Here is a 15440-nt window from a genome sequence, read left to right as displayed (position 1 = left end):
CCCCTTGGCATCTACATGAAAGCCATAGCTGTTTACCCCCCTTTGGCTCTCTCGCCCTCTAATGATACATAGATTCTGGGCCGTCTCCGGATCCTCCAGGTTGAATGTCGTGCCCCGTGGGTAAGAGACCAGTATATATTGCAGTTTGTTTTTCTAAGGTCATTAATCTCTGGATAGGTTGCTTATAATTTCCTTGTAATAGGTATAGCGATATACGTGCCTTTACTTCTCCCCAACCCCTCTCCCCCGTTTCCCCTCTATTCCCCTCCCCCCCCTGATCTCTCTTACCCCTCCCTTCTAGTATAAAAATTTAAAATAGGAGGAAACATCTTGTTGCCTTTATAACCGTCTGTTTTATTTGCTGTTTGTACTTTTCCATGCTGTTTCCTCTTGTAACAAAGAGTTTAAAAAAAAAAAAAAAAGTGCTAAAGAAGGTAAAAACAGGAGGCATGCTGGTGGGAGCAGAATGGCTGAGAAGTCAGGAACCTTTTTTTCATCAAAGTTTACCTCCATTGGCTTTAACGGCATTGCTGTTGAAGTCATGATCCTTAGAGCTAAGTGATTCCCAGACAATGTGTTTCAGACATTGCTCAAGTCTGTGCCAGGAATTGCAGGTCTGCATGTCCCCAGGTGCAACATCTCCACAGTGGCGCATTAGGACCTCAATGTGGTGATAGCAGTCCTGCAGCCTCCTTTAGAGCTTTTTGATTAGGTGGAGTTATCTTGAAAACCACCTTTCACTTGGTCATCTCCACAGTCGGGAGAGTTTCTGAGCTGAAGGCTCCATCTTGTTGTTCTCTGTTTCTCATCTTTCATGAAGACAGGGTTGTTCTTCAGACTAAGCCTTACAGTCAGTCTAAGACTGGCTCTGAGACGGATCTTGATTTTTTTTTTTATATTGGGGGGGGGAGGCGATTTAGTCCCCGTCCCCTTTTCTTAAAAACTTTTAACCGTATAAGCAGCCGAGTGCCGGGGCAATCGCGCCGCCCCCCTCCCCCATACCCCCCTAGCAGGTATGCTGCTAGGCCGCTCGGTTTGTGTGAACTTTTCAGCGCTGTAAGTTACCATTTTTTGTTCTATATCTCTGCGTAAGGAGCAGGTGGCTCCTTTTATGGTGATTTAGGCTGCTTTTTGGATTATATTAGCGCTCATTCTTGATTATATTGTTTTACTATAGAAGTTCAATAGGGGATTGTGGTGTCGAAGTCCTTTAATTGGATGAACGAGAATATATTGGTTAATATTGTTTTACCGTGCAATTGCGATCAGTATGCCATGCAACACGTGGCATGGTGCGATCACGTGGTAAAATACGCACGCACACACTCACACTCTCATATTTAGTTATTTATATATTTCATATTTATTAAGGTTCCAATCCACATTCATTTATTAGTAAAATGTATTAGATTGTATATTTATTTGTATATAATACTGTAGTAAAGGTTTTTATGGTTCAGGTGTTTTAAAAGATAAAGAGTTTGGTCTCATATTAAAGCTTATTTCACCAGCATTAACCCGATGTGGACGGAATAGCGATCGCATCTAGCGATCGCAAGATACAAGCAATATGAGATTAATGCTCTTAAATACTTTTGTGTAGGTCAGTTTGAACTGGTCATTCAGAGTCTAATCATGGGAACAATAGGGTGGGGGATGTTCCCCTCACCCTTTGTAAGGATCGAATGAACTGACCTATAACTTGCAAGGAACTGGAATGCCATCAAGCCTGGACCAATGAAGACCTCACTAAGAGTTGTAATCTGTACAGTATATACAAGCATGTTGGCTTTTGTTAGCTCTCTTGGAAGCTGGAAAATGTGACCGCATGGCTGAATTCATTGAACCTGAGTGAAACCTATAAGGAAGATGTAATGTATTCAGTGTTTTCATACTTTCCTGTTTTAATGTAACCTTTTTAATAGGTTTCATGTATCGGCTATACTGTACTGTATTATATTATAATCATGTATTGAACTGTTAAACTTTGCATCTGCTAAAATAAATTACTTTGTGCGTTGGAAACACAATACAATCGCCTATGCAATGCTTATTTGAAAACAATAGAATTACTTTAATAGTAGTTTGAACACTGTTTTTTCTTTGTATATGCTGTATTATGGAGAACCCCAATTCTAGCTGCCCCCATGATAGAACGGGTATTATAGTTAGTGGTGCTATCCATATCTATAATCAGTATGACCACTTTTTTGCCTGTTTAAGAAACAATGTGAGGACATATTTGGTAACCAATTTAAAACAAGTGTATTTTACATTTTTTGTTTGTTTTTTATGGTTTTTTTTTAGGAGTTTATGCCCCTTTTGTCTGGATCCTGTTTTCGTCTTCATCAGTTATATCTTGAGATACATAGGTGAGTTCAGTATTAGACTGTTTTAATTTAAGAGCCTATCTATCTATCTATCTAGAGGATTGAGGCATCAGTTCATATTTTGACATACCGATTAGCCACAACATTAAAACCACGAACAATGAATGTTATTCACTTCACTTATCTTTTTACAATAACACCTGTCAGTAAGTGGGATATATTAGGCTGCAAGTGAACAGTCAGTTCTTGAAGTTCATGTGTTGGAAGCAGGAAAAATGGCTGTAAGGATCTTAGTGACAACAGCTAAATTGTGATGGCTAGATGACTGGGTGAGAGCATCTCCAAAATGGCATGTATTGTGGAGTGTTCCCAGTTCGTACCTATCACAAGTGACCCAAGGTAGGAAAACAAGTGAACGAGTGACAGGGTCGTGGGCTTCCAAGGGTTTTTGTTGTGCCCAGGGAGAGAAGGCTTAACCGCCTGGTCCAATCCCTCAGAAGAGCTACTGTAGCACAAATTGCTGAAAAGTTAACGCTGGATTGACAGGTGCACTGTGGGAACAAAGCAAGTCAACGGAGGCAGTGTGACGCTCTGGACAATGTTCTACTGGGAAATCTTGGGTCATGGTCTTCATGTGGATGTTACTTTAACACGTGCCACCTACCTAAACATTGTTCCAGATCAAGTACAGTCATGGCCAAAAGTTATGAGAATGACACAAATATTGGTTTTCACAAAGTTTGCTGCATCAGTGTTTTTAGACCTTTTTGTCATATGTTGCTATGGTATACTGAAGTAAAATTTCAAGTATTTCATAAGTGTCAAAGGCTTTTATTGACAACTACATTGAGTTTATGCAAAGAGTACTGTCACGAGCTGCAGCTGCTCCGAGCACCTCCGCGACTCGCTCTCCTCCGTGGCTCAGCGTCCCTGCCGTCGTCATGACGACCGGGACGTAACTTCCGGCCGTTGCCAAGGCCACGGCCTGGAAGCTCTTTGTGTGTAGCGCCACGTCCCGGCATCCAGGGCAGCCAGGCACGTGCGCAAATTAGGGATTGGCCAGGTGGCTAATTACACTTCCCTGTGCCTCAGTCATTTTTCATTGGCCAGTGCTAGTATATAGGCAGGGAGTGGCAATCCTCCCCTGTCAGTTATAGTCCCTGCTACTTAGCAAACTTTCCTGCTATGTTGCTGTATTTGATATTCCCTCTCTTCTGTTGCCGACCTTGCCTGGATTTTGACTCTGATTGCCTGTGACATAGACCTCCTGCTTGAATTTGGCGCTGCTGATTTTCCTGTGACCCTGACCCCTTTGCCTGGACTTCGACACTGCCGTACTGCCTGTGACCTTTAGAACTCTGGCCTGGACCTAGACGCTGCTGTTTGCCAGCTACCAAATATACCTTGCCGGGATCTTCACTCCACCTCTGTGAACACCTGCGCTACGTTCTCAGGTATCAGCTCCTACTTCTAGAGAACAAGAGTACCTGGGGCATCAGAGTACCTGTGAGCACATCTACCACTATGGGAAAAGCGGTTCCTATAGGCGAAGACCTCTGAAGCGGTTCTAGGAGTTGATGCCTGGGGGCGTGAGCCCTAACAGCACTGTTGACCCTTCTTTTTGAAGATCTCTGCAATTCGCTCTGGCATGCTGTTAGTCAACTTCCAGGCCACATACTGACTGTCCGCCCATTGTCTTCTAACCAATGCTTGGCGTTTGTTAGAATTTGTGGGACAATGGATTAAGATCTGGGGAGTTTCCTGGCGATGGACCCAAAATTTCGATGTTTTCATGCCCGGGCCTTAGTTATCACTTTTGCCTTATGGCAAGGTGCTTCATCATGCTGGAAAACGCATTGTTCGTCACTAAACTGTTCTTGGATGGTTGGGAGAAGTTGCTCTTGGTGGTGATTTGGTACCATTCTTTATTCATGGCTGTGTTCTTAGGCAAAATTGTGAGCCTTAATCCCATTGAAGACTTGTGGTCAATCCTCAAGTGGTGGGTGGACAAACAAAAACCCATAAATTCTGACAAACTCCAAGCATTGATTAGGCAAGAATGGACGGCCATCAGTCAGTATGTGGCCCTGCCACACTGCAACAATTGGTTTGAGGAACATGACAAAGAGTGCAAGGTTTTGACTTTGTCTTGGAATTTCCCAAATATTAGTTCGAGCATCTGTGGATTGGAATAAGAAGTCCGAGGCATGAGGCCCCACCTTGCGACTTTCTGGAGTTTATGGATATATAAATGTGTGTATATGTGTGTGTGTGTGTATATATGTGTGTGTGTGTGTGTGTGTGTGTGTGTATGTATATATATATGTGTGTATATATATATATATATATATGTATATATATATGTGTGTGTGTATATATATATATATATATATATATATATATATACACACACACAGACAGTCAGGTCCATAAATATTGGGACATCAACACAATTCTCATATTTTGGGCTCTATACACCAACACAATGGATCTGAAATGAAACAAACAAGATGTGCTTGAACTGCAGACTTTCAGCTTTAATTTGAGGATATTACAACGGTTTCTATATGTGCTTCCCACTTTTTAAGGGACCAAAAGTAATGAGACAAACTAAACAATCCTACTTTAAACTTTCACTTTTTAATACTCTGTTGCAAATCCTTTGCAGTCAATTACAGCCTGAAGTCTGGAACGCATAGACATCACCAGACGCTGGGTTTCATCCCTGGTGATGCTCTGCCAGGCCTCTACTGCAAATGTCTTCAGTTCCTGCTTGTTCTTGGGGCATTTTCCCTTCAGTTTTGTCTTCAAGTAAAATGCATGCTCAATCGGATTCAGGTCAGGTGATTAACTTGGCCATTGCATAACATTTCACTTGTTAGCCTTAAAAACTCTTTGGTTGCTTTTGCAATATGCTTCGGGTCATTGTCCATCTGCACTGTGAAGCACCGTCCAATGAGTTCTGAAGCATTTCACTGAATATAGATAATATATTGCCCGAAACACTTCAGAATTCATCCTGCTGCTGGAAAAAACTATTTTCTCAGAAAGGGCTCATCCAATTGACCTGAAATTTGGTATACTGACATTATTTGACAAATAAATTAGAATAGTGAAGTCAGTTAACTTCCATCATCCCCCTTTCCCCCCCCCCGTGGGAGGGGTAGTAAAGGCTAAATTTACGAGTTGAGGGCTCAAACTCATTTTCGTGAGGTAATTTTACCTCATGAACACACGTTAAAAAGGGCGCTTGCGTCGAGAAGTAACGCTCTTCCCCTGAGGAGGCCTGGGCTAGGCCCAAATGCATGACCAGAACCTTTTTAAGAACTTAAGTAGCTTGATTTGACTAGAATGCATGAGTATCATGCACGGGTTAACGTGTGTGTGTGTGTGTGTGTGTGTGTGTGTGTGTGTGTGTATATGTGTGTGTATATGTGTGTGTATATATATGTGTATATGTGTGTGTATATATATGTGTATATGTGTATATATATATGTGTATATGTGTGTATATATATATATATATATATATATATATATATATATATATATATATATATTACACCTATATACACGTATATGACTCCCAAAGATTTCAAGCTGAAAGGCGCTTCAAAATGAAAATACAGTGCAAAAGTATAAAATCAAAATGGTTTATACTCAGTGTATGAGATGGCAGCTCCCAAAACATTCAACATCTGTCTGCAGATGTCAACCTATTAAACAAATACAAAAAGAGAAGGGGCGCCAAACATAGTGCATTAAATGTAAGACATAATAAGTAAATTCCACATATAGATTAGTCCCGTACCGAAGATCCAGAAAATGACAGCTTAGTATCAGTGCTGATGGTTCTCTCTGAATACCGTCTGTATTGAATCACTGGACCAAGGGGGGATGAATATAATGTAGACTCCTCACAATAGAGATTCCAGAATAACTAGATCTCAAACATATCACAATAGTGTGACACCATCACAAATGGAATATAGTAAAAAAATCCTTTTAATAAAGGCAGGAAAGCCTAATACTGCAACTTTAGTAAAGTAATGCTCGTACATTAAATCAGATAAAAATCAGCTTATCTGTATATATGTATATATATGCGTGTGTGTGTGTGTGTGTGTGTGTGTATATATATGTATGTATGTATATATATATATTACACATCTATCCTATCTATCATGCATTTTACAGGAGAGAGGAGTTTAGGTTTGGTCTCCGACATACTTAGAGAGTTAGTGCATGGATGTTATGAAAATGAGAGTCAAAGAGTTAAAAGTATTTATCAGTGTTTCCATATTCAGTTGCTTCCACATGTGTCAATATAAAATACATTTTAGTTTATTTATCTAAAATTGTTCTTGTTTTTCAGCCAGTTTCCACCAAGTCTACATGCAGTGTCCTTCTCTGACCTTCATAAAAATGAAATAGCCAATGTGTTTCTGGTGGTTCTTGAGACACTTATTCTCCAACTTTTGTCCTTCACACCGTTTATGAAGGTGGTTTTGAGTGAATTCCAAGGTATGACTACTGCATTGTTAGGTATACTTTTTATTCTTGATCCCTCCTTATGGCAGAAGAAGAGTGGGTTTCCTAAATTCCTCTAGCAGATATTGGCTTAACAATGTTGTTGGACTAGAGTGTGCAGAAACTTTCAGTAAATTCAGGAATATGGACCCTCTATAGAGTCAAAGTTGGCTCACTTTAAGGAATTGTTTTTTTGCTCATTTTCTATTAATGCTTAATTACTTTGTTACTTCAGAGGAATTTAAAGTAGATGTTCTAATAGTTTCTTTTTACCAAAAATATTGTTGAGTCCCACTTAGGTTTGGATTCTTTGCTGGATCTCCTGGTACAGTGTGTAAAATGCCACTAATTCTGATGACACTGTACACCCAAGTCATATGTTAATTGCATATAGACAAGTAGAATGTTTTCAGTTAGGCTAATCCCAGTAACATTTGTAGTGTAAAGAACAGAATAACACTCAATTATATTTCGCTTAAATGCAACTTTTGTTAGAAGTGTGGCCACTGAGTTTATATGCCACTGCAAGGAGTAGGGTCATTCCACATCAGATCACCCAAAAAAAATAAAAATGTCCACCACCCATCTCAAATTAGTTTGAAACATTTTTAGTTAATAGAGGATGTCAACACAACTATTTCTACCAAATATCTCAACTGTCTGACAATTAGTTGATTAAATATTGATTTTTAAATTTATTAAATAATTTACTAATCACGGCTTCTTTATACAGTTTATTTTAAGTATCACGGGTGTTTATTAAGGAATCACCACAAAATTTGGACTCCTAACGTAACTCTTCCTCCCGAATTCAAAAATCCAAACCAAGTTACTTTATCTGCCTCATGTTTTGCGTTACGGCAAAAACGCACGTTTTTCGAGTAGAATTAAAAACACTAGGTTCAATCAACATTAGAGATCCCATTTTTTTTGGGGGGGGGGGGGTGGGTGGTGTTTATACATTAATACCACAATAAATCAGCAGGGTACTCTGTTTCATAGTGGAGAAAAAAAAATGAAGTTGATGCTCGATTACTGCTGTACAGCATACATAATTTACACATTGTGGAAAAAACATACCAAAAAAGTGAACTAAACTGAGGCAATGGAATGAAACTCTCATACAGGAAATGAAACAAACAGACACTGATGGGAAGGGGATTCCCTTTAGAGAAACCAAAACGGAAACTTTCCAGAGAAAGAGAGGGAGACACAGAAAGATAGTCAATCATGGCAGCTGCTCATGAAAAGTGCACATTTGGTATTCTTTTAAATACGGACTGCCATACTACTGTCTACTCAGAATCCAATGGATTGCATAGCTGGGACCACTTTACAGATGAAGAAAAATAACTTTTGATTCTGAGAACTGAAGTTTCAAATGCAGTAACCAATGATCCCGGAACCTAGGTCTGCTATCATCATGAAAAGCTTCTGCTGCTAAGATATGTAGAATTTCAGAAAACATGCTGTAATCCTTTCTTGTCTCACAAAAAAGGAGCCAGAAAAAGTATAAAGTTATGTCACTGAAATGGGCCAAAGAACATGGTGACTGTCAGCTTCATCAATATTAACTCTAGCACCTAACAGCTGGACAATTAAGCAGACTGCAGAAGAATTTAATGTCATAGCCGTCTAGAAACAGCAAAGACTGTGGCAGGAACACGTTCTTATCAAAGATTTTGGCCTATTAGTAATGATGAGCTACACATATAACAATTGTCATCAGACGACATAAAGACAGCAGGAACCAGAGTTAGTGTCACTATGACCACAGTCACAAAAAATGTAGACAAAAGTGATCTGCAACCTGGAACATACATAGCAACAGTGTATGATAATATGTGGTATATTGGGTATATCATTTAATGTAATGAGAAGGAACAAGATGTTCTGGTACACTTCATGAAACGAAACCAATCAACAAATGTGCTGTCCTGGCCTTCAAGAGAGTTTTCTTCCTTTTATTCACGTCCTTTGTGTAACGGAAGTGCCTACTATCCAAGGAAATACTGGAAGGCAGTATCCACTTTCTGCTGACACTTTAAGGAAAATTACAGACCGTAACAACAAGTTCCAAACAAGGGAAAAATAATGAAATTGTTGCCTCAACTTCAGTTATGGACTAAAGTTATGTTAAAGATTTAAAATGTCATGGTTTCTTGTGTTAATTATGTATGCGGTACAACAGTAATCGAGCATCAACTTCATTATTTTTTTTTCTCTACTAGGAAACAGTACCCTGCTGATTTTTTTGTAGTAGTAATGTATTCCTTTTTTTAAACATCCCCCCCAAAATGGGATCCCTAATATTGATTTAACCTAGCGTTTTTAATTCTATTCGAAAAACGTGCGTTTTTGCCGTAACGCAAAACTTGAGGCAGATAAAGTATTTTGGTTTCGATTTTTGGATTCGGGAGGAAGAGTTACCTTACGGGTCCAAATTTTGTGGTGATTCCTTAATAAACACCCGTGAAACTTAAAAAAACTGGATAAAGAAGCTGCGATGAGTAAATTATTTAATAAATTGAAAAATCAATATTTAATCAACGAATTGTCAGACAGTTGAGATATTTGGCAGAAATAGTTGTTTTGACATCCTCTCAACTGAAAAAAATTCTAACAAATCTGAGATGGGTGGTGGACACCCCTTTTTGAACTGACATGGAATGACCCAGTAGATGTTGAGTCTGATTAACTTGTGCAATAAAACTTACACTGTCAAGCACCTATTTAACAGGAGGTAGTAAGCGATTTCATTGAGCTTGTGATTTCACTGCTGTCTGATTTCAAGTGCTGTTTGTTTAAAGTGTGGAGTTAGATCCAGTAAGGAGTTGAATCCAGGAAGGGGTTTAATCTGCTAAGTGGCTAGCAAAGGTTAGTACTCTCAAGTTCACTGTAGGCTATAAGAAGTTAGGTTAGCTAGGTTAGATGAGTAGTAGCAGGCTTGATGATCTCACTCAATGCATATCTTGTCATATGTATGCACACTTGGATCAAGTGTTACAAGGTTTATACCTCTGAGAAATGTTAGCAACTGGTCTCTTTGGAAGCCCAGGTAACTGATCTAAAGCAGACCATTGCAACATTGAGAGATATTGCCAACCTGGAGCAGAGTTTACAGCTCACCGTTGATGCGTTATCTGAGCAGGGTGGAGCAGAGACAGAGGAGGATGCACAGGTAGGCAGCTGGGTAACAGTTACTAGGGGTAGCAGAGGGAGGAAAAGGCAGGCCAGCTCTGAGCTAAGCAATCCCAGCAGATTTGCCAGATTGGATGAAAATACTGTGGAAGGCAGTTCAGAATTGGTGGCGATGGATGACACTGCTTCCTCTAGCAACCAGGGTAATGGTCTCTCCAGCATAGAGGGGACCAAAGTTACTCAGGGACCCAGGCAGATTGTGGTGGTAGGCGATTTAATTATTAGGAAGGTAGATAGGGCAATCTGTTACCGGGACCGTGTGTGTTGTCTCCCGGGTGCTCGGGCTCGGCATATTGCAAGTCGGGTGGACAGATTGTTGGGAGGGGCTGGGAATAACCCAGCGGTTTTGGTGCATGTTGGCACCAATGACCGAGTTGGAGGGAGAAGGGGTGTCCTAAAGAATGATTTCAGGGACATAGGTCGCAAACTTAAGGCAAGGACATCCAAGGTAGTATTTTCAGAAATACCACCTGTGCCACGCGCTAGTCCAGGGAGGCAGCGGGAGATTAGGGAGATTAATGTGTGGCTAAAAGATTGGTGTAAGAAGGAGGGTTTTGGATTCTTAGAGCACTGGGCTGATTTCTCGGTCAGGTGCCATCTTTATTGTCGTGATGGATTGCACCTGAATGAGGAGGGGGCTGCAGTGCTAGGGGAGAGGATGGTTAGAAGGTTGGAGGAGATTTTAAACTAGGCTCCGGGGGAAAGGGGCAAGCAAGTATTTATGGTATAGACATTGAGAGTAGTAAGGAGGAATTTAACAAGAGTCAAGGGGGGAAAGGGAAGCATAGCCGATAAGGAGAGGCCCTTTTTAAAGCAAAAAGAAATACCTAAGGGAGGCAATAGACTTAAGTGTATGTTTGCAAATGCAAGAAGCCTGACAGGTAAAATGGGGGAGTTAGAGCTAGTAGCAATGTATGAGCAGTATGATATTATAGGTATTACGGAGACCTGGTGGGATGATGCACATGACTGGGCAGTCAACTTGGAAGGCTATTCTCTCTTCAGGAGGGATAGGGTAAATAAAAGGGGAGGAGGAGTATGTCTTTATATTAAGCCAGAATTAAAACCAAGTATTCAGGAAGTTATATATGAGAATATTGGTGATAATATAGAGGCATTGTGGGTGGAAATATCCAGTGGAGGAAAAAGTTCAGAGAAGTTGCCGATAGGGATATGCTATAAACCACCAGATATTGGTACGATTGAGGAAGCCCAACTTCTACAGCAAATTGAAAAGGTTACACAACTAGGTAAAATTTTAATTATGGGGGATTTTAATTATCCGGACATTGATTGGACTACTGAGACCTGCGGTACAGCTAGGGGAAATAGGTTTCTGAACACGCTAAAAGACCATTACATGTCCCAATTAGTAGAGGAACCAACTAGGAACCGGACTATGCTGGACCTAGTAATAACAAACAATGTAGGAGTAATATCAAATATTCAAGTAAGGGAGCACTTGGGAAACAGTGATTATAATATGGTCTCATTTGAAATTAGTTTCCAGAAGCAACGTTATAAGGGATCAACTAGGACTTTAAACTTTAGAAAGGCAAATTTTAATATGCTAAAGGAGTCTATAAAGAGCAAAGACTGGGATAAAACCTTTGATGGAAGAAAAGTAGGCTGTCTTTAAAATGTTGTTGGAAACATACAAGTATAAGTTAATTCCCATGGGAAATAAATGTAAAAGAATTAAGTCTAAACCAATGTGGCTAAATAAAAAGGTAAGGGAAGAAATGCAAAGGAAGAAGCGTGCATTTAAATTGTTTAAGTCTGAAGGTTCAGAGGAGTCCTTCCGTAGGTACAAGGAATGTAATAAAACATGCAAAAAGGAAATTAGATTAGTTAAATTAGAAAATGAAAGGCCAGTTGCAAAAGAAAGTAAGACGAACCCTAAAAAGTTTTTTAAGTATATAAATGGCAAAAGGATTAAAAAAGATAATATAGGACCCCTAAGAAGTGAGATGGGTGAATTGATAAATGATACTAAGGAAAAAGCAGAGGTATTGAACACTTTCTTTTCTTCAGTATTTAAAAGAGAGGAACAAATGGCAGGAGTAATACATAAAAATGGAAATTAAACCATGCCATTAATTAATACTTGGTTGTCAGAGGAAGAAGTTTAACACAGATAAATGTAAGGTTATGCATTCAGGGATCAAAAACAAGAACGCAATCTATAAATTAAATGGAATTAATTTAGGAGAATCTATAATATAAAAGGATTTGGGAGTGCTCGTAGACAGTTGACTTAGCTATAGTGCTCAATGTAAAGCGGCAGCTGAAAGGGCAAACAAAGTATTGGCATGCATAAAAAGGGGCATAGATGCAAGGGAAGACAGTGTAATTTTGCCACTGTATAAATCATTGGTAAGATCTCATCTTGAATATGCAGTACAGTTCTGGGCACCACTCTATAAAAAAGACAATTTGGAACTAGAAAGGGTTCAGAGAAGGGCAACAAAATTGATAAAGGGTATGGAGTCAAGTTATGAGGAAAGGTTAGCCAGTTTAGGCATGTTTACTTTAGAAAAGAGGCCTCTAAGGGGAGATATGATTACTATGTACAAATACATTAGGGGTCAATACAGAGAACTTTCATGGGAACTTTTTACCCCAAGGACTATACACAGGACACGTGGTCACCACCTAAGGTTAGAGGAGAGAAAATTTCACAACCAGCAAAGGAAGGGGTTCTTTACAGTAAGGGCAGCCAAGATATGGAATTCATTGCCAGGGAAGGTTGTGATGGCAGATTCATAGATATGTTTAAGAAAGGGTTAGACAAATTTTTAACGGAAAGGTGTATCCAGGGATACGACCGTTAATTAAAATGTAGGATAGTAGTGGATATAGGGTAAAAATAGGACTGCAATATTGAGTCTGGGGGATTTTTCACAATTGAAACAGATTGGCAGTTGCTTACTCTGGATCAATTTCAAATATAAGTGCGGGATCGCAGGAGATCCAAAATAGGTTGAACTTGATGGACTGGTGTCTTTTTTCAACCTCATCAACTATGTTACTATGTTACTACTTATAGACATGATGGAACTTAAAGTAGCTAAAAAAAAATGGGTGATGTTTTTTTTATTGTAGTGATAAAAATTAATTGTTTGCATTTATGAAACAAATATTGCTGAGGTTACTGACCCAGAGTAGTAATAGTTAAGTTATTGTGTTAGTCTCAGTAGTTGTACGCATATGTGAGCCAATATGCCAATTTCGCCGTGCGTTATAAAATTGAAGCCAAGATTTGTGATTTGAGGACAATTAAGTAAAAAAAAAATACCACATAAACCCCACTTTAACAATGATGTAATCGCCTGCTGTAACCCCTCTGATTTATAGGTAATATAAAAATAAGCTGCACTTCAATACATAGACACGCACTTATTTTGAAACAAAACACTCTGGTTATGCTCATGTGATACACTGAAATCAATCAGCTATTGATTAAATTGTTAGAAAGCTCTGAAAACCTGGTCTGTGTGGCTTCAAAGTACGGTTGTCAGTTCTCCAGGTTTGCTAGCCTCGGCTCCAGAGTCCAGACTAGTCCTGGGGTCCAGCTTAAGGCTCCAAAGTTGATTACAGTTAACATTTCTTCTGCACCAAAGCATCTCTGATTTGCTGCAATTCTGAAACCACTAAATTTCCTATTACATTATCCTCACATTGGGTATTCAATTAGGATTCGCTGCCGCAATTACGCACGGCTGCGCGTGTAAAGTGTCATTACGGTACCGTAACATTGCGGATTTCCATGCACAGAATACAGATCTGAAGATAAATGGTGTAGTGTGTGTACATATGAATCGGCATGCTGAACGGGACTTTTTTCCCCCCTATCGTTGGTAAATCGCTAGTCGTTAAAATGTTCCTATAGTGTGTACCTAGCCTAAAAATACATCTATTCAGGCCATATCAACTTTTGACCCCTTCCAGAGAAGAGAAGTGGACTCACTTATTTTTTACTTCAATAAGGGATTTTGTGGAGTCTCTGTTTACGTGCTCGGCTGCATATCTGTTGGAGCGCCCTATATACTATTTGCTTTGTTAACTCACTAAAAAACAAGTATATTGTATTGCTTAATGGATACAATAGTAACCATAAATAGTTAATATTGTGTCAATCAGGTTGGCTTCCACATCTGCAGTAAATAATTATTTTCTTGAACTTTATAAACTAGTTCATGATGTCCATACTAAGCTTTTAGCAAAATTTGCATTTTGGGGAAAGACAAAACATTTTCCATAATGTTTCATTCTTGTTTGTTTGGTTGATTTACCATAGCACTTTGTTGCTCTCCTAGAAAGACACATTGGGGCATATTCAATTAGGATTCACGCCCGCGATTACGTGCGGGTCCCGGTACCGCAACATCGCAATGTTGCGGTACTGTAATGACACTTTATATGCGCAGTTTGGGCACGAATCCTAATTGAATATGCCCCATTAAGTGAAATGTAGACCATTTCCTTTCACTGATTATTATCTATTTTATTTCGATTTTATTCAGAACTTCCACGTGAGCAACTTTTTCCCCATTGTTTACTTCTCCTAAACATATTGGATAAACTTCCAACTCTGCCTGAAGATGTGCAAATTTTGTGGTGCTCAGACAGAGAATCTTCAGAAAAAAACCGAAGGTAAAAACACAGAAGGATTATCATTGCAGCTTAAAACATACATGTACAACAATGGAAATATTTTTTTCTTTAATTATTTTTCCCTACTAAAAGTAAAGTCCTCTATACAAGTTCAAAGCTAGAGCAGATATTTGCACCATGTTGATAAATGCAACTCTTATTACTTTCAAGCTTAGATTTGAACTTTAATTTTGTTTTTGTTTGTTTTTTCGGGGGGAGGGGGGGCAGGTTTGTTGAATGCATTCCTTCCTGCTACAACTTTGATTAATGGAATTGAGTTGCTATGACCTGTTAACACAATATATACTTTTTCTTTGTTTTAGAATGTCTGTATTTGAAGCTGTATTCCGGAGCTTTGCAGTGTGCTCTCCAGAGATCTCTCTTCCAATTATTATGCAGGAATCCTCAGTGAAAGGACAAACCTCAATGAATATTACTTTTTATCAATATATCTACATTCACCTTTGTAGCTATATTGTATTATTACCTCCAGTGTGTTTTTCTGAATTGGTGAGTCTGAATTTCACATACCATATGGGCAGCACAGTGGCTTAGCGGTTAGTACTTCTGCCTCTCAGCTCTGGGGTTATGAGTTCGATTCCCGACCATGGCCTTATTTGTGTGGAGTTTATGTGTTCTCCCCGTGCTTGCGTGGGTTTCCTCCGGGTACTCCGGTTTCCTCCCACACTCCAAGAAAACATACTAGTAGGTTAATTGGCTTCT

The 15440-nt window shown here is 39.3% G+C and overlaps 1 protein-coding gene across 3 annotated transcripts in view; it reads left to right on the top strand.

Moving 5' to 3' along the window:
• The window catches only part of FIRRM (FIGNL1 interacting regulator of recombination and mitosis), a 215541-nt gene that overhangs the window by 96943 nt on the left and 103158 nt on the right, over positions 1-15440 (top strand). For all 3 annotated transcript variants that reach the window (XM_075182744.1, XM_075182745.1, XM_075182743.1), the window contains exons 10-13: positions 2308-2372; positions 6706-6854; positions 14588-14717; positions 15041-15227. In XM_075182744.1, coding sequence (XP_075038845.1) covers positions 2308-2372; positions 6706-6854; positions 14588-14717; positions 15041-15227 — 531 coding nt within the window. The remainder of the gene's footprint in view (positions 1-2307; positions 2373-6705; positions 6855-14587; positions 14718-15040; positions 15228-15440) is intronic.

This window comes from Mixophyes fleayi, chromosome 8 (assembly GCF_038048845.1).
Source record: "Mixophyes fleayi isolate aMixFle1 chromosome 8, aMixFle1.hap1, whole genome shotgun sequence".
In the NCBI taxonomy this organism is placed as follows: domain Eukaryota; kingdom Metazoa; phylum Chordata; class Amphibia; order Anura; family Limnodynastidae; genus Mixophyes; species Mixophyes fleayi.
Note: the sequence above shows the minus strand (reverse complement) of the source record. Positions and strands in the feature narration are given on the sequence as shown.